An 18,521-nucleotide genomic window follows, 5' to 3' on the forward strand; every position below is an offset into this window, starting at 1 on the left:
AGGAATTGTTGGAGTTGAAGTCCAAAACCCCTGGAGGGCCAAAGTTGTCTATGCCTGCTTCAAACACACCTATTTTTAATAGGTACATATTCTATTATGTAATATACAGTACAAGCATTGTGGCTGCACCCCATCTTGTCTCTAAGTTCTCGAGACAAGATGGGGTGAAGCCCACGCGAAATAAATAATCAGCCTTTGATGAATATCCAGTTATCCTTAAAAATCATTCCCGAAGAAGAATGGAAAATGTAAATTATATGTGGGAGATACTTCACACATACAGATGCCAATATCAGCTGCTTAAAATGTAAATGGCACTTAACTGTTTTGCAAATGGAGTCCTATTTGTCTGAGCAGAACCATTAAAGCTGTGATTTATCCTAAAATGGACTTTATTATTGCATTTAATTTTAGCGGGGGATAAAGCCCCAAAGTATTTAACTATCTGTTCCTTCTCTACAGTTACCGGTGATCGTGTCATAATGAACTATTTATAGTTCAGATAACTTTTGTTTTCATTTAGTTTTTTTTTTACCAGAACTGTCTTTTCTAATTTCTTGCTCTAATTTGTTTCAGAAATTGAAGCAACCTGAGGAGAAAACCGAAAGATTCTGGGAAGAGGTTGTCTTAAAATTTCCCTGGAGTCTCTCGGCACATTTAACAGCAGCAGAAGCATTTTCTTGGAAAAAGAGAAGAGCCGTCTGCACGTGGTTGAAGAGCAAAAAGAAGAAGAAAGTGGGGAGAATGCAGAAATTTCTCTAAATAGTTCTGATAGGTATGGTGCAAACCATTTGGGATCGCCAAGTAACTCTTCATATGATAGCTTCTCCTCCTCTGCAAGACGAGGCTCCGACGATGTATAAAGAGACATTCACCAGTGCAAGAGGACATTGAATGGAGCACTTAAGGAACAAGATAGTAAATAACGGAAAAGGAAGAGCCATTCAAAATATTCCAAGCAAGTTGCTAAGACTCATAATATGATATATCTAGATATATTCATATAGAGCAATAAAGAGAAAGTAAGCAGCATTGTAATAGACCAGTGGTTCTCAATCTGTGAGTCTCCAGATGTTTTGGCCTTCAACTCCCAGCTGATAAATTGGCTGGGATTTCTGGGAGTTGTAGGCCAAGACACCTGGGACCCGCAGGTTGAGAACCACTGTAATAGACGGAGACTTTGATAATTACAATAACTCTGGTTACTTTAAAAAATATATAGTCTTAATTTTGCACTTTTATGAATATTTGTACAGAAGTTGTAAAAATGTTCTTTGGGAGTCGGGGGAAAGAAAATTATATTTGTAGAAACAAATGTGACAGCAATAAATAATACTAATTGGTGCCATGCTCTTGAAATGGCAGTTTACTAATTGTAAACATTGATGTTCATATTAACGAAACATTAGTGATCTTTTGTTGTAAAATAAAGATTTATAAACTTTTTAGTCTTAAAACTGTATGTAGAAATGATGTTTTTCATGCAAATTTGAACTTGCCAAATTGTCTATGCTGGATTTTCATTGGACCACTTTGTACAACAGACTTGGAAAAAAATATCATTATCTTCATCACACTAGAGAATGAATCCACTTTAAATCCGGTTTTTGCCTCCTGCAGAATTCTGGGGTTTGTAGTTTAGGGAGGCTGTTAAAGATTCCTCCCTAAACTACAAACCCAAGAATACTGCAGGAGGCAGAAACTTGATTTAAAGTGGATTCAGTCTCTAGTGTGATGAGGTCTAGTGCAATTTTGAAATCGCAATTCTCAGTGAGCTTATGTTTTGATTCATGTTATTGGTTCAAAACTTCAAAGACATCTTATTATGATTATCTTCTACCTGTAGCCTTCTATCACAAATACCTGCGGTGTTTATTCAACTCTTACAGCTTTTACTATAATTCTGGGAATCAGGGACTAAAATGCCATTTAGATTTGTAATTTACACATGTAAGATTTTTTAATACAAAATGACTGGTGCTAGCAAACAGATTTGTGGAGGGGTTTTTCCATACGAAGACCATTTATATATAAGGGGAAAGTCTATTTCAAGGGTGAGATGTATTTTTTCTAGATGTGGAGTATTTATAACAACTTTTGTACAGCAGCCTATAAGCTAGCTATATTTGGGATACTTCTAGGCCAGGGATAGGCAAACTTGGGTCCTCCAGATGTTTTGGACTTCAACTCCCACCATTCCTAACAGCCTCTGACCCTTTCCTTTTCCCTCTCAGCCTGAGGCTGTTAGAAACGGTGGGAGTTGAAGTCCAAAACACCTGGAGGGCTCAAGTTTGCCCAGCGGCTGAGGGGGGGAAGGAAGGGGCCCGAGGCTGTTAGGAATGGTGGGAGTTGAAGTCCAAAACATCTGGAGGGCCCAAGTTTGTCCATCCCTGAGGTAGCTGCTTTGTAGTGTATGTCGGTTAATTCCCTGAATGCACATCTCCCCCAGAATGGTGTCGTACAACCAGTGTTACATTGTCAATACTTTTGTGCAATGTTACATTTCATGTTGTTTTAAATATACGTACCGCCAGGTTGGTATTTCATTGTCTCTGACTTTGATGAAGCTCATTTTTGGAATTCATTTCAGAATAAAAGTCGTATCACATCTGGTTATCAAAACATTGAAATATATCCCTATCAACTTATACATATTCAGCAGCGAATAGGCACTCATTTTGTCAAAAGATTTCAAAAAACGACTTGGAAATGGATTGTTAAGAACCATCTTTCCCGTTTTGTGTAAAAATATAAGTGCCAAGAAATACAGCAACATTTCTTCAGAAAGGAAATTAGCTGCAACGAAAATGTGGGTAATGATTTGCCAGCCATTTCCTTTCTCAAACCAAGGAGCCTTAAGTTTGCTCCACGATTAATAAAAGGGCAGATAGTCAAATGAATTTGCTACATGGCAACTAAAAACTAATTTAAGCTTAATTCAAGCCTCTCTAGCGCCTACTCCCTCTCTCTTTTGAGACAAGACGGTGAATAATGAAAAGCAAAGAATGCCCTCTGAAAGATGAGGCTGGAAAAAAGCCATCAGGGGCGAGTATATGAGTTGTAATAGAAACGCTCGAGACATACAACACACATTGTCTTGTGCAAGACGAAGCACTCCAGCGTCAAAACGGAAGGCCGGAAATTAGTGCAGACAGAGAACAAAAGCAGAGGTAGAGTCCTGGGCCCATCATAAAGTCAGATTGCTCTTTATGTATTCATTGATTTATTTTCTTTTAAGGCCTGTGCTTCTTTCAAAGGTTGGTTGCGTAAAGGCCATCTACGGGAGTGAAAGGCCCCAGCTATAACAATGAGGTCTCAATTCTCTTATAGCACATTGTTTCTTTGGGAAAGCTTGTAACAGAAAAAGAAGAAGGGGTTCATTTTTTTCTTTCCTGAGGAGCAGACCCTTGGGAGAAATGCACCTTTCCCTGTTGCAAACACAAAACGTTAGACTACTGTCTCCTGCCCCTTTAACTTTTGCTGCCTGTCAGAGGGATCCTTCACAGCTTCTATTTTCTCTGGCTGGAGAAGAGGCAGTTCTAGCTGCCAAGAGGGAAACAACAAGGAGAGTAACCCTCATGGTAAAAGCTCTGGAAACCATGCCCCACGAAGAGCAGCTTAGGCCTGGAAAAGGTTGAGAGGGACATGGCAGCCAAGTTTCAATTTTTGAAAGGATGTCATAGTCAAAAAGGAGCCAGTTTTTTTATCTGCTCCCCAGAGACTAGGACATGGAGCAATGGCTTCAAACTGCAGGTGAGATTCCACCTGAATATTAGGAGGAACTTCCTGATGGTAAGACCTGTTCAGCCATGGAACTCTCTGCCTCGGAGCATGGTGGAGTATTCCTCTTTGCAGGTTTTGAAATAAAGCAGTAGATCCCAACCTTTGGGCCTGCATGTGTTTTGGACTTTAACTCCCTGAAATCCCAGCCAGCTTACCACCTGTTAGGAACTGTGGGAGCTGAAGTCCAAAACACCTGGAGGCCCAAAGGATGGGAAACACTGAGTCTGGTTGACCATCTGTCAGGAGTGCTTTGATTGTATTTTCCTGAATGGCAGAATGAGGTTACACTGGATGGCCCTTGGAGCCTTTTCCTGATTCTCTAAGGGCCTCATCACATTAGAGAGAAAAAACCCACTTAAAATCTGGTTTCTGCCACCTGCAGAATTCTGGGGTTTGTAGTTTAGGGAGGAGCCTTTAACAGCCTCCCTAAACTACAAACCCCAGAATTATGCAGGAGGCAGAAATTGGATTTTAAGTGGATTTTTTTCTCTGTAACAAACTGCTGCTCTCCACTGGCGATGGCAGTGACTGTCTTGAGAAATGGGAGCCTCCTTTCTTGCCTCCAGAGCCCAATGGTGACCCAAAAAAGAGACGTCTTCAATTGAAAGATGTAGCTGGCTTTCCTTCCTGCCAGGGAGGGCTGCATATACAGTGTCAGCAAAAGGGCTTTCCTTCCTGCCAGGGAAGGCTGCATATACACTGTAGAACGAATGCAGTTTGATGCCACTTTAACTGCCTCAGTGTTTCAGAACCCTGGGGATAAAGACCTTGTGAAGCAACAACATCCATGTTTCCATAGCATTGAGTCATGGCAGTTAAAGGGGCATCAAACTGCACACATTCTACAATGTAGATCAGGCATAGGCAAACTTCAGCCATGCAAGTGTTTTGAGCATCAACTTCCACAATTCCTAACAGCCTACCAGGTGTTAGGAATTGTGGGAGTTGAAGTCCAAAGCACCTGGAGAGCTGAAGTTTGCCCGTGCCTGGTGTAGATCCACCTGAAAACAGGGAATGGCAGGGCAGTGTGGGTGGCACCTTGCCCTCTATAAAAGGTGGCAGAGGGAGGGAGTTGAGGAATAAAGCCACTCAGTGTGGTGCCTAAATTCACCCAGCTACACACACTGGTGGCACAACATCTTTCTCCTCCACTGACCATTCAATGTAGTTCAAAGCTAGTTAAACTGTGGCAGACAGACAACTAACCCCCCAAAAAGTCTGAGAAAAAAATATGCAGTAGCACTCTGTGGTTTGTGCCCTTACCCTCCAGGCTTCAACCTGGTTCCAGGATTTCCTATGTAATTATCTGCACAGTGAAACCACTTTCTTCAATACCAGTTGGAAACTGCATTAAATAGTCAGTTGAAAGGAGGATCTGGTCTGTTGCCCAATCATGGCTTTTCTCCACTTTAAGGTGGGAAATGGGCAGTCCTTGGGCATGGGCAAACTACAGCCCTTCAGGTGTTTTGGGCTACAACTCCCACAATTCCTAACAGCCAGTAAGTTGGCTGGGATTCCTGGGAGTTGACATCCACAACACCTGGAAGGCCAAAGTTTGCCCATGCCTGCTCTAGATTGTGTTGGACAAGGGCTCCTCCCAGCCTGGTTTGTGGGAAAGAGGACTAGGGTTACATCCTCATCTAAAGCAGCGGAGCCCCAGCTGGCGCAATGGGCTAAACTAGGCATTCTCAAACTGTGGCCCTCCAGCTGTTTGGGCCTCCCACTCCCAGAAGCCCTAACAAGCTGGTGCAGTTGTCAGGAATTCTGGGAGTTGAAGGCCCAAACAGCCGGAGGGCCACAGTTTGAGAATGCCTGGGTTAAACCCTTGTGCTGGCAAGACTGAAGACTGACAGGTCAGTGGTTTGAATCTGGGGAGAGTGGGTTGAGCTCCCTCCGTCAGCTCTAGCACCCCATGCGGGGACATGAGAGAAGCCTCCCATAAGGATGGTAAAACATCAAAACATCTGGGCGCCCCCTGGCCAACATCCTTGCAGACAGCCAATTTTCTCACATCAGAAGCAACTTGCAGTTTCTCAAGTCTCTCCTGATAGGAAAAAAGAAAACCTAAAGCAGCAATGCCCAAGCTTTAATCCTCACGGTGTTTTGGACTTCAACTCTCAGAAACCTCATCTGATTGGGATTCTGGGTGATGAAGTCCAAAAACAGAAGAGTTTGGGAAACACTGACCTAAAGGGCGGTCTTATTCCCAACCTGGGTTGAGGGGCGAAGAAGGCGAAGCTCTGCATGTTGAGCTCCAACCGCTGGCAGGAGACCAAAGGTTTGGCTGTTCATTTGTTCAGTCAGTCGCTTCTGACTTTTTTGTGACCTCATGGACCAGCCCACACCAGAGCTCCCAGTCAGGCGTCATTACCCCCAGCTCCTTCCAGTTCAAGCCAGTCCCTTCAAGGATGCCATCCATCCATCCATCTTGCCTTAGGTCAGCCCCTCTTCATTTCTCTTTCCATTTCCCCCAGCATCATTGTCTTCTCTAAGCTTTCCTGTCTTCTCCTGATGTGGCCAAAGTACTTCCTCTTGGCCTCTAATACCCTTCCCTCCAGTGAGCAGTCGGGCTTTATTTCCTGGAGGATGGACTGGTTGGATCTTCTGGGGGTCCAAGGCACGCTCAGAACTTTCCTTGCGCAGGGATAGAAGGAGTCCCAAGGGGCGCGGTGGGCAGATGTTGTCCGACTGCAACCCCCAGCATCCCCGTCCTGGCTGGAGGGCCTCGCAGCTGTTACTCCTGTTTTACAAGCGAGAAGGACCGGACGGAGATGGCGCCCTTCCTTTCTCTCCAGCCTCAGGAGGCGTCTCCTCCTCCCAGCCCATTGGCTCCGCGCCCGAGGAGGAGGGAGGCCGAGCAGCCCAACTGCGGGCTTGCGGGGGTTTGGAGGCGCAGAGCCCCTGGGAGGACTCCTCACTGGCTGCTCTGCCTGGTCAGGGTGAAGGTAGACCACATCTACGGCATAGAAGGAATGCCGGTTGACACCACTTGGAGGGCCCTGGCTCCGTGCTCGGGACTCAAAAGGCGGCCCATTGAGTCAGGACAGTGAAGGGAGGGCCCAACAGTCGAGGAAGAAAACCAAACTCAGCAATAGGTCCCTTGTTCCGTGGCTGAGAGTGCCACGGAGCAGAGGAAGGAGCAGAACCGGAGAGGAAATGTCGCGAGGGACTGTGTCCCGATCCGGATGAGCTCCGGTTTCCCGCAAGGAGGAGCACGCAGAGGACAGGCCTCCAAGTCCCTGGCGACCCCCTTCCCACAGCCTTCAAATGACGCCTGGTCCCTTTTCCCGCTCTTCCTTGGAAGCGCACGGGAGACCATGCCACTGGGGTGCTGCCTACTAGTATCAGTTGCCGTGCGCCTTCAAGTCGCTTCCGATTTGTGGCGACCCGATCATGAGGTTTTCTGGGGAGGGGGAGGGGTGTTGTTTCTCTCTGAGGCCGAGAGAGTGTGCCGTGCCCAGGGCCACCCAGTGGGCCTTGCACCCGCTGTGGCATCCTGATTGGAGCGCTGGGTGGAGACCAGGCTCTGAGTCCCCCCTCCTCCGTGGGATGATCCCTGGGAAGCCTTGGGCGAGTCACACTCTCTCGGCCTCATGGGGAAGCCAAGGCGAACCTCTTCTGAGCCAACCTGGCCAAGGAAACCCTGTGATGGGGTCGCCATGAGCCGGAAACGCCTTGAAGGCACCCCAGAAGGTGTGCAAAGCCGTTGCGAGACACCTCAAGCTTATCTTCCTCCTCGGAAGCATCCTTGGCCTTCTCCGCAGTACAACCAACTCTGCCCCCCCCCCCTCACGACCCCAAGGAGGGGTGGGCGCCCCAGGCCAGGGTCCTCAAAGACACTCTTAAAATGGATCGCCACAAGATGTGTTTAGGCGCATCTTCTGCCAGCAGGACTGCTGATCAAGAGGTCAGCGGTTCGAATCCGGGGAGAGCGGGTTGAGTGAGCTCCCCCTGTCAGCTCCAGCTTCCCATGCGCGGGACACGAGAGAAGCCTCCCACAAGGATGTTAAAACATTAAACATCCGGGCGTCCCCTGGGCAACGTCCTTGCAGACGGCCAATTCTCTCACACCAGTTTCTCAAGTCGCTCCTGACACGGAAAAAAACTCTCCCCAAAGCAAAGGAAGGCAGGTGCAGGCACTGAGGGTGAGAGGGCATGCAGGACCGACAGGGGAGGGGAAGCCAATGCGGTTTCAAAGCGGAGTTCGTCTGGTCTGAATGCGAAAAAGCGCCCCCTCCTCCCTTTGCCCAGAATGGGAGGGCATGGCGCCTGGCTCGCTCTCTCTCTCTCTCTCTCTGTCTCTGCGCCTCTGGAGTGGACCCGCTGGGCTTCAAAGCCGGAGCTCGGCTCTTGGTAGGCTCTGGCGACTCAGGGGGCGTTGCTGCCCCCTGGGCCAAGGGGACGGGGCCGGCCAGGAAAGGGACCCAAGGGGCATGGCCAAGTCCCCGCTGTGAGGAAGGAGAGAGGGAGGAAAGGGAGAGAAGGAGCGAGGAAGACTGCGCTTGGCTCGCCCTCCGCAGTCCGAACTCGCCTCAAAACACTCGGGAGGGTGAAGCCAAGCGCCCACCGCCTCCCTCGGAAGAGTCTCCTCACCCGAGAGCCCCCGGTGGCGCAGTGGGTTAAACCCTCGTGCCGGCAGGACTGAAGACCCACAGGTTGCAGGTTCAGCTCCAGTTCTTCATGCGGGGACATGAGAGAAGGATGGTAAAACATCAAAACATCCCGGCGTCTCCTGGCCAACGTCCTTGCAGACGGCCAATTCTCTCACACCAGAAGCGACTTGCAGTTTTTCAAGTCGCTCCTGACACGGAAAAAAATCACACTAGAGGGGGAAAAATCCACTTAAAATCCGGTTTCTGCCTCCTGCAGAATTCTAGAGTTTGTAGTTTAGGGAGGAGCCTTTAACAGCCTCACTAAACGGCAAACCCCAAAACTCTGCAGCAGGCAGAAACCAAGTGGATTTTCTTTCTAGTGTGATGAGACTCCGAGACTCAGAAGAGGCGGAGGACTGTCCCTCTCAGAAGATCCCTTCAAGCCAAAGGGCTCGTCCTGCCACACAGCCCTGGGGCGGAGGAGGAGAGGAACTGAGGCGCCTGAAGAGAAGGGCAGCCCACGGGAGAGGAAAGAGCGGCGGAATCAGGGGAATGAATGCATGAATGAACGAACGGAGGAAGGAAGGAATGAATGAATGAATGGGCGAAGTGTCTCTAGAGGAGTCACTGGGCGCTGTCCCCAACCAGCCCTCAAAACCAAGGAGGAGAGCCGGAGCCACCTGAGCAGGTGCCACTCCAGGACTGAACTCTGTGTCGCCTCTTCTGAGGACCCTCTGGAGCCGAGGCAAACCTCGGAGGGTCCGCTCCTGAACACATAATCCCGCCTTTGCTCTGAACTTTCTTCTTTCCCTTTGGGAAGGGGAGGGGGGGAGTGGGGAGGAGAGGAGGGAGGCGTCACGTGATCCCGGGGAGAGGGAGGGGGTCCTCCTCCTCCTCTTCTTTCTCCCTGGGTCTCTTTCCCCGCCTCCTCCTCCCCCCTCCCCTCCCCTCCCTCCTCTCCTCTCCTTTTTCTCTCCTCGGCGCCTTCCTTCCCTTCCTTCCGCCGGACTTTCAGTCTCTCAACTCCGGCGAGGCTGGAGGGAGCGGGAGCGGGGAGGAAGCCAGCCCGGCTCCTCTCCGCGGCAGAGGAAGAGCAAGAGCAGGACGAGGAGGAAGAGGAAGAGGAGGAAGAGGAGGGGAGAGACTCCAAGAGGATGTGGCTCCTTGCCGTGGCCACAACTTTCTGGGGATTGTGCCTGCCGCCAGGTAAGCGCCGGGTGGAGGCTTGGGCGGCGTGAACCTGCCTGGAAGGAAGGTCTGGGTCGTGCTGGGTGGCCTGGGGGTCTCTCCAAGCTCCGTGGCCAAGTTCGTGCCTGGGATCCAGCTGCGACAGACTTCTCCCCGAGAGAGAGCGGGGCTTGCCGGGCGGGGTTGCGCGGGGGCGCCTTTTCGCCGCTTTCCCGGCTGGGGTCCCTCTGCGACCGAGGGAGTGAGGCTCGCCCGGTGGGTGGGTTTCCGTGGCTGAGCGGGAAGGCAGCCCTTTCCCCCAGAGGCGGGCGGAGGAGAAGAGCCAGTCCCGCCTGCTCTTCCTCGGAGGTCCCGCTTTTCCTCCCAAACCGGGGACAAGAGGGATGGGAAGCCTCCGTGGCAGTCCCGACTGACAAGGCGGGCGAGGACCTCCTTCCTCCCTTCCATCCTTTTTTCCTCCTTCCTTACTTCTTCCTTCCTTCTTCTCCTTCCTTCCTCCATCCTTCCTTGCTTCTTCCTTCCTTCCTTCTTTCTTTCTTTCTTTCTTTCTTCCTCCCTCCCTCCTCCTTCCTTTCTTCCTCCTACCTCCTACCTTCTTCCCTCCTTCCTTCCTCTTTCCTCCCTCCTCCCTCCTTCCTTCCTTCCATCCTTCCTTCCTCCTACCTTCTTTCCTCCTTACTTCTTCCTTCCTTCTCCTTTCTTCCTTGCTCCTTCCTCCATCCTTCTTTCCTTCCTCCAGCCTTCCTCCTCCCTCCCCTTTCTTCCTTCCTCCTTCCTTCCTCCTGCCTCCCTTCCTCCTTCCTTTCTTCTTTCCTCCTGCCTTCCTTCCTTCCTTCTTTCTTTCCCTCCCTTGCCTCTCCCCTGCATCCAGGAGCTGTCCACCCACCTGGCCTTTCCCTGCCCTGGCTCAGTGGCCAAAGAGCTCTTTCAGTGGCATCTAACCTAGTTGCTCAGGTGTGCCTCCATCCACACTGTAGAATTCCGGCACTTTGAGGCCACTTTATCCTTATCTGCCATGGTTCAATGCTGTGGGGTGTTTGGGGGTGGTTGTAACTTTAGGCTTCTCTGGCCCTCACCAAACTACAGATTCCAAAGCACTGAGAAATTGCAGATAAAGAGTCACCCAACTGCATGAATTCTGGATTGTAGATGCACTCAAAGGTTTCCCAAGACCTCTCAAGGCAAAACCTTTAGGACATTGTGCTTCTCTAAGAAACCCTCTCCTCACTCTCTCTCCCATCTCCTTGTTTTGGGCGGGTTTTTTTTTTTTTAGTGCCAGCAACTTGAAAAACTGCAAGTCAGTTCTGGTGTAAGAGAATTGGCCGTCTGCAAGAACGTTGCCCAGGGGATACCTGAATGTTTTACCATCCTGTGGTAGGCTTCTCTAATGTCCCCACATGGGAAGCTGGAGCTGACAGTCAGGAGCTCACCCCACTCCTCAGATTCAAACCGCTGAGCTTTCGGTCAGCAGTCCTGCCAGCACAAGGGTTTAACCCATTGTGCCACTGTGGGCTTGTTTTGGGGGGTGCAAGAGCCCCAGAGGGGTATTGGGAGCATCTACACTAGAAAAAACACAGTTTAACACCACTTTAACAGCCATCAATCAATGCAATGGACTTTTGAGAGCAGTGGACTCTCGGGAGTGCAAAAGAATAGTTTTACTCTTCCCTTAGTGGAAGAAAAGCGGGATACAGATAAAGATTTATGATTGTTTATTATTATTTGACCAGTTCTGTATCCTTCTCTGTCAAAAGGGAACCAAACTACAACTCCCAGGATTCCATAGCCTTGAGCCATGGCAGTTCAAGTGGTGCCAAACTGCATTCATTCTCCAGTGCAGATGCACCTCCTGTTGCCCAGGTCCTGTTGCTCCATCAGATGGAGACAGAACAGCATTCCCTGGCCTTCCCTTCCATTTCCATTGGTTTACATGATAAAGGAGCGGGGAGCATGGGATGCCTTTGCCGCTGTAATTGTGCATGGCAAAACAGTAATTAAATCATTTGCAATTAATTAGTAGTTAAGTAAACCCTTTGGCACAGGAGGAGAGGAAAAAAAGCAAACCCTCCGGAGCGCATCTATTAGGAGCATCACTTTCTCCCTCCTCCTTTTCTGCATCATCGGTTTGTTTGCTTTTTTAAAAGAAGCCTAGTGCTTTTGGAAAGAGCTCTGGAAGGAGGAGAGGCAGAGGGCTGAGTGGCTGTGCAAAACAGATCAATTTTGTTCCTGGTTCATTGCTGTTCGTTCTGCCCTCTGCTGGATGCAGTCGAGCCTGATGCAGCCAAACAGCCTTTGAGGAATTGGAAAAAGAAATAATACCTTGAGAGGGCTGCCTCTGTAAATAGCCAGCGCTGTTGGGAGAAGATATGGTGGCCTTCACTGAAGAGCCTACAGCCAGGCCAAACACAGAATTAAACGTAAAGGAGAGGAGTATAGAAAAATCAGTCCTAAACATATTCACACCTCCTTCCTAGTTCTTTACAGGATGGCTTAACACACTTTCACTCATTTCCCCATAAATTGAATTATCTTCATGTAAATATGCCTGAGAGTGCCGTATTTGGAGATGTTTTAATGCAAACCTAATAACATTTCTTTCCATTCTAGGGTTTGCTTTGCAAATACAGTGTTATCAGTGTGAGGAATTTCAGCTGAATAATGACTGCTCGTCCCCAGAGTTTATAGTGAATTGCACCGTGAATGTCCAAGACATGTGTCAGAAGGAAGTAATGGAGCAAAGTTCAGGTAAGGTAAATTATAGCCATCTCCTCTCATTATGCACTGCCTGCTCTTGCCTTTGAATTCCTGTCTCCGTTTATTTCAGCTCTTTAGATAATTCAAGTGTATCTCTGGACCGACTTTAATTTGCTTCAAATGTAGACTAGATTTGAGTACAGGCTGCTTTTCATCCATGTAGTTTGTTGACAGTTTCATTTTAAATGGTAAATGCGGATGTTTACTTACCAGAAGTTAACAGATCTATAGCACAACAGCACAAGGCATTTCAGAGCTCTATACCATTCAGGGAAATTAATAACAAGTTCATCTAATCTCATTAGAGTTAATTACACAGACTTTCTCCCTTGAGTTAGAAGAAAATGTGTTGAATTAGTAGCTCCGTTTATTTACTCCAGCAGCTCATAGTCCGGGATGCTTGATCAGGAGAGAATGTATACATGGAAATCTGTTGTTTCAGTCCTCAAGATAAGTCTTATAAACGTGATAAGACCATATAAAATTGCACCCAGGAATTGCACAACAACAATAACAACGACACACTTTATTTATATTCTGCTTTATCTCCCTGGAGGGATTTAGAGTGGATTACAGTACATATTAAATGCCTTTTATACAATGAACAATGACATATAATACAAAGATAAGGTAAACGCCTTCCCCTTTTCATCTCTGGTGTCTGGAGCTGATCCTCAACTCTGGCCATGGGGAGGTGCTCTTGTTCCATTTTCCATGCTGTCCATAGACATCTCTAATCTTTTTGCTGGCATGTTTGCATGCAGAGCCCTTTTACCTTCGCACCGAAGTGGTACCTGTTGATCTACTCGCATTGCATGCTTTCGAACTGCTAGGTAGGCAGAAGCTAAGGCTGACAGTTGGGAGCTCACCCCAACTGTTTAGTTACTCTAGCAGCTCATAGTCCATAATGCTTGATCATGAGAGAATGTTCGCTTTGAACTGCTAACCCTCTGGTCTGCAGCTTTACCTGCAGCTAGCAGTTTTAACTGCTGTGCTACCATGGCCCCTAGGGCTAGAGGTGAAAGGGTCTTGCTTTGGGACCATATATAACTTCTAAAAAAATATTTCCTACAAATAAGTATTTATGGAAAGAGCATAACACACATGTCCCTCCCCCAAAACAAACTAAACTGAGAATCTATGGACTGAAATACAGATGAGACAGAACTGACTTTCTCCAAACTTGCTATTTTAACAGTGGAGGACTCTGCTTTAAAATCACCCACATCAATTAAGACTTATAAAACTCTCATGAGCTGGGTTTAATGTTGTAATTAAGTGAGATAAGTTTGTGGCTGAAGGATAAACCTATTTGCTATTGTTAACTGCTCTGAGTCGCCCAAGGGCTGAGAAGAGCAGTATACAAATATAGTAAATAAATAAATAAATAAATAAATAATAAACCGGGAAGAAACTATTTGGTAGTTTCGGATGTTTTTAAATAATATTATGTTATTTTTTTTCCCATGGACAAGCACTGACTTTGCAAAATTCCTGAAATAATATTCAAATTGCAAATCTACAGAGATAAAATTGAGAGGCATATCAAGGAACAACAATAATAAGTTCAGAAAATACTCTGTATCACTCACTTGGGAAAAATATCATTTATGAGAAAAGTAAATTTACCAGAAGTGCAACCTTTTTTCATGCCTGTTGCTTAAGGAGTGCTGTGATATGCATGCTTTTGATGCCAGAATCTACGATAATTACCAACATAATAACAGAATTTTGTTTGTTCAACTTGAAAAAAATTAACAGTAATGTGACACGCATTGGTTATAATAAATCTGTAATTTTCTTGTGATACATGTCACAATTATATCAGTTATTGGCCTCTGCAATTTTCTGGTGCAGTCTCAGGATTTTTCACAGCTGTACAAATGGATCGGTTAGAAGTAATTAGTGGCTGTAGAAGGGAATACCGAACTCTGAACAAAGGGTCAAGAAATGTGGCAAGTCCTGCATTTTTTCTCATTTTCAAAAACCAGAGAGGTACAGGTCCCTCTCTGGTTTTTGAAAATGAGAAAAAAAAAAACATTCTCAAGTTCAGCGGACAACATTTTAGAGCACAAATTTCCTTTCAGTCCTTGTACACTCCATACTTTTCTCCTGAAAGTTGAAAATTAAAGATAATTATGCTCTGCTGGCGTAATTTTTGAAATCTTCTACACAATTTTGGGCAGACATTTAGAAGACTCTCACTCATCCTTACTATTTTCTTTCTTTTTTCTTTTGCTAATGGAGGCCTTAATGGATAAAATGGTGGAACCTGAAAGCCTATTAAAATCATTTCCAAAAAAGAGCCCAGTAGAAATATTAAAATGCTTTCCTTAGCTGCCCTTTTTCTAACATTGCTTCTCTGGGGTCATACACACACACAATTTCAACTGGGGATTTAAAACTTTAAGACCCTTTAAGTAAGCATATCAGTAATCTTTTAAGCTGAAGGTTAGCGAGGCAGGAAAATGTGGGCCAGCAAAATTCTTTTATCTAGGAATGGGTTGCTTAAGCCATTTTTGGGTGCCTTGATTTGTAGGAGATGGATTTTTCAAAGAGGTGGTTCTTGTGTGTGTGTTTTAAATCAGATTTACAACTGAGTTTTCAACCTGATTGATTATGCTACCGTGACTATGTTAAGTTCAAAGTATGAACTAATTGGATCTTGAAACATTTAGAGTCAAATAAATGTGCCTTCCCCATTCTGGAGAAATGGATTTGTAATGGATTCCATAAAAAGGGAACACACACACACGTGGGATTTATCAAGATGTGAATTTTGTACTGATTTATAAAAATAGTATCTTACTTACTCCAGAATATAATAATAATAACACTAATAATAACAACAACACTTTATTTATATTCAGCCCTTCTTCCTGTGGGGACACAAAGCAGATTACAGTGTAAACAGATACTGGAAAACATTCAATGCCTTGTTACAATACAATGAGAGACACAAACAAAGGCAGAGGCTTCTCCTTTCATTTCTGGCTTTGGAGGTGGTGCTCATCCCTGTCTCCGGGGAGGTGCTGTTCTCCATTTTCAAGCCAAGGAGCCTACATTGTCACCTCCTGGTTGTGTGAAAGGCATGACTGCTTGGAGTGTCTTATACCTTTCCTGCCAAAGCGGTACCTATTTATCTATTCACATTTGCATGTTTTCAAACTGCTAGGTTGGCAGGAGCTAGGCTAACAGCGGGATTCAAACTGCCAATCTTCAGGTCAGCAGTTCAGCAGCACAAGGGTTTAATCTATTGCACCACCATGGCCCTATGCTTACTGAACGTCACCTTGCTGAAAAGTATGCATATTATTTGTGCAGACTTCTGTAATTTAATACACTTATTTCAAGGTAGTTTAGTTTTATTGAAATCAGAACTGGAATATGCAGCGTTCTTTCTTAAGGGGAAAATTTCTATATGTGTCAGCAGGACATTTTTCCATATAAGTGTGCTTAAGACAAGGCTAAGGTAGCTGAACCCAATGCAGAAGTTTCCTTACATCACAGGGTGCTTCAAAACAAGGACTCAGATCAGTGACTCTGCATAGTTCATAAACTCCAGCAATGGTATTTTACACCAGATTGCTGTGCTACACACTTCCCATGGTGTGAGGCCGTTGAATTCAGAGGGGATTCAGAATGGACATGTATGTAATTATACCCTAATGGTGTTCTTTCAAGCCTCCATGGAGTTTGCAAACTGACACTCACAGCATTTCACAGACCATTTTATAACTGAAGTTACTTTTATAGTTACTTAATGCCAAAGAGTTTAAATATATTTTTTTATTTTATAAAAGCATGTGAATTTTTAATCCGATGTATATAATGAAATCATATGCAATTGCACACTTGCCTATTTAATTAAATAAGGTCAATGGATGAATTTTTTTATATAATTTAGGTTCTTTATAAAACCTTTATTTCTATCACAGTTTGATATGATTGTTTACCTAAGCTTTACTTGAAAGTGTATAACATTTGGCACAAAGGCAGTGGAGGAAGAATTGCTTTCCACGGAAACTCTACTTACAATGCCTTACTGAGCACTTGGTGAATAACAAGTCCTAGACACAAAAATGCACCAGCCTTATCAAATAGTTGTGTTGTTGTGTGTCTTCTAGGAATTTCTGATGTATGGAATCCTAAGGTGAACCAGGGGTTTGAGGACAGAAAGTGACTTGCCAAGCTTACCCAGTGGCCAAATGGGGAATCAAACACAGATTCATAGTCTGATGCTCAAACCACAGCACTACACAGGCTCTCAGCATCACCATAAATGTTTCATAGCAATTTCATTTCATGGTCAAAAGAGAGTATTTTCGAAGAGAGCGGAGGATGACAGAGAGTATAGCATATTCTCCAAGCAAGATTAGGGAAACCTTAGAGACAGAGATGTGTTATAGATCATATTCTAATTGGACAGAATATATAGAGTGTTGGATGTCTTGTGAATAAGAGACTCAGATGATAGAAAACAGATTCAACTCTTGAGCAAAGAAATGTAGCCACTTGGTGTCCCTCTGCTGACAGAGTGGGAATGGTAATCCACCCTCCTCTCTACTTAGAAAGGTGTAGGAAGTGGTAGGCAAAAGGCATGGTGCATTAACAGAAGTCATCTCCTTCCTTGTTTCACTGATGGCATCCTTCATTGAATCAGATTTTTTTGTCAAAATAATGGGGCATGAGCTTCATGATTGGTATTTCACAATATGAAAAAAACAAAACCTCAAGGAATAAACCCTACTTTCACTTTTTAAAAAGTTATCAATAACAGTGTGAAAAATTAAATTATCTGCTTTCTTAATACTGTCCCTATATATTTTCAAGACTTCTCACTAGGAAATGGGTATATAGAAAATGTTTGGGATTTTTTTTGATGAAGTTCTTATAATATGTTCCCTTTGACTATATTGGGTGAGGATGTAGGGAAACGAAATATAAACATCTGGAGATCCAAACATGGCTTGCACGATAAGATCATTGCAGAATGACTGCAACTTCTTGTTTTAATTTTTCTATTTTGTGAACCTTTAGCTATTTTAAAAAAATATCTCGGACATCAAAAACTGAGTCACAAAGTACACAAAAGAGCAACACATTTATTGGTGAACCAAAATTCACAAAACAAGTCATGCCAGCTTTAGAATCTCCACTAGTTTCTTCATCAGGTAAAAAATGTTTAAAAGTCATAAAGGAAAAGAAAAAAGTGATGCTGGAGTCAAGGGCTCTACATTTTGTATCAGATGTTATTTCTATTATTCTATTGGCCTGGAAGAATCTCAGTGCAGGTAGAGGCCACTCCACCCTTGACTACGTGGGAATTGACCATAATATTTAAACTCCATGAGGAGTTTACGTGGGAATTGAGACAAAGAATCATAATATTTAAACTCCATTAGCAGCAGTAAAATACCATATATACTCAAATATAATCCGAGTTTTTCAGCCATTTTTTAGGCTGAAAAAGCTTTCCTTGGCTTATATGCGAGTCAAAGTTATTTGTTATTTTACTCTGTTGTTGTTGTTGTTGTTGTTGTTGTTGTTGTTGTTGCTGCTGCTGCTGCTGCTGCTGCTGCTGCTGCTGTTGCATTTACATTATTTTACTCTATTATTATTATTATTATTATTATTACATTTATTATTTTACTCTATTGGTTTTTATTATTTTCCTCTCTTTATTATTATTGGAAGGATACATAAGCACATTTACATTGAAGAATGTTAGAATAATGGTTTAATCAGAGTTGGACAGTCTTATCTTAAATTACAGTTTTATGTAAATGTTCAAAAACATTTAAACTACTGATACCTCAATTAATGTAATTTTAATTATATCTATTCTTATTATTATTTTTGAAATTGACCAGTAGCGGCTGCATTTCTCACCCTCAGCTTATACTTGAGTCAATATGTTTCCCCAGTTTTTTGTGGTAAAATTAGGTGTCTCAACTTAGTTTTGGGTCAGCTTATGCTTGAATATATACAGTAACTCCTCATGGGATCCAGGGTGTGTCTGTCTTTTATGAACCCACTGGCCCCTTTCTTAGGCAGAGAACATTGAATTTCTCAAGAAGTCTCAGTACTGCTATGTTACTCTGTATGAGTAACAACGTGGTACTCATGCCTTTATGAACAATCCCTTGATTTTTCTCTGTAGACCAAAGTAGCAGCAGCCACTGTTCATCTATATTCAGGGAT

The 18,521-nt window shown here is 44.9% G+C and overlaps 2 protein-coding genes across 5 annotated transcripts in view; both read left to right on the top strand.

Moving 5' to 3' along the window:
* NCKAP5 (NCK associated protein 5) overlaps positions 1 to 2,622 on the top strand; it is a 797,184-nt gene extending 794,562 nt beyond the window's left edge. For all 4 annotated transcript variants that reach the window (XM_060775780.2, XM_060775773.2, XM_060775800.2 and 1 more), the window contains one exon: positions 577 to 2,622. In XM_060775780.2, the coding sequence (XP_060631763.2) occupies positions 577 to 593 (17 nt within the window). In that variant the 3' untranslated portion in view covers positions 594 to 2,622. The remainder of the gene's footprint in view (positions 1 to 576) is intronic.
* A 6,810-nt stretch (positions 2,623 to 9,432) lies between these two features.
* Positions 9,433 to 18,521, top strand: part of LYPD1 (LY6/PLAUR domain containing 1) — a 43,752-nt gene continuing 34,663 nt past the window's right edge. Inside the window, exons 1-2 of the mRNA XM_060775834.2 lie at positions 9,433 to 9,581; positions 12,171 to 12,308. Coding sequence (XP_060631817.1) covers positions 9,530 to 9,581; positions 12,171 to 12,308 — 190 coding nt within the window. The 5' untranslated portion in view covers positions 9,433 to 9,529. The remainder of the gene's footprint in view (positions 9,582 to 12,170; positions 12,309 to 18,521) is intronic.

Source organism: Anolis sagrei, chromosome 1 (genome assembly GCF_037176765.1).
Source record: "Anolis sagrei isolate rAnoSag1 chromosome 1, rAnoSag1.mat, whole genome shotgun sequence".
Lineage (NCBI taxonomy): Eukaryota > Metazoa > Chordata > Lepidosauria > Squamata > Dactyloidae > Anolis > Anolis sagrei.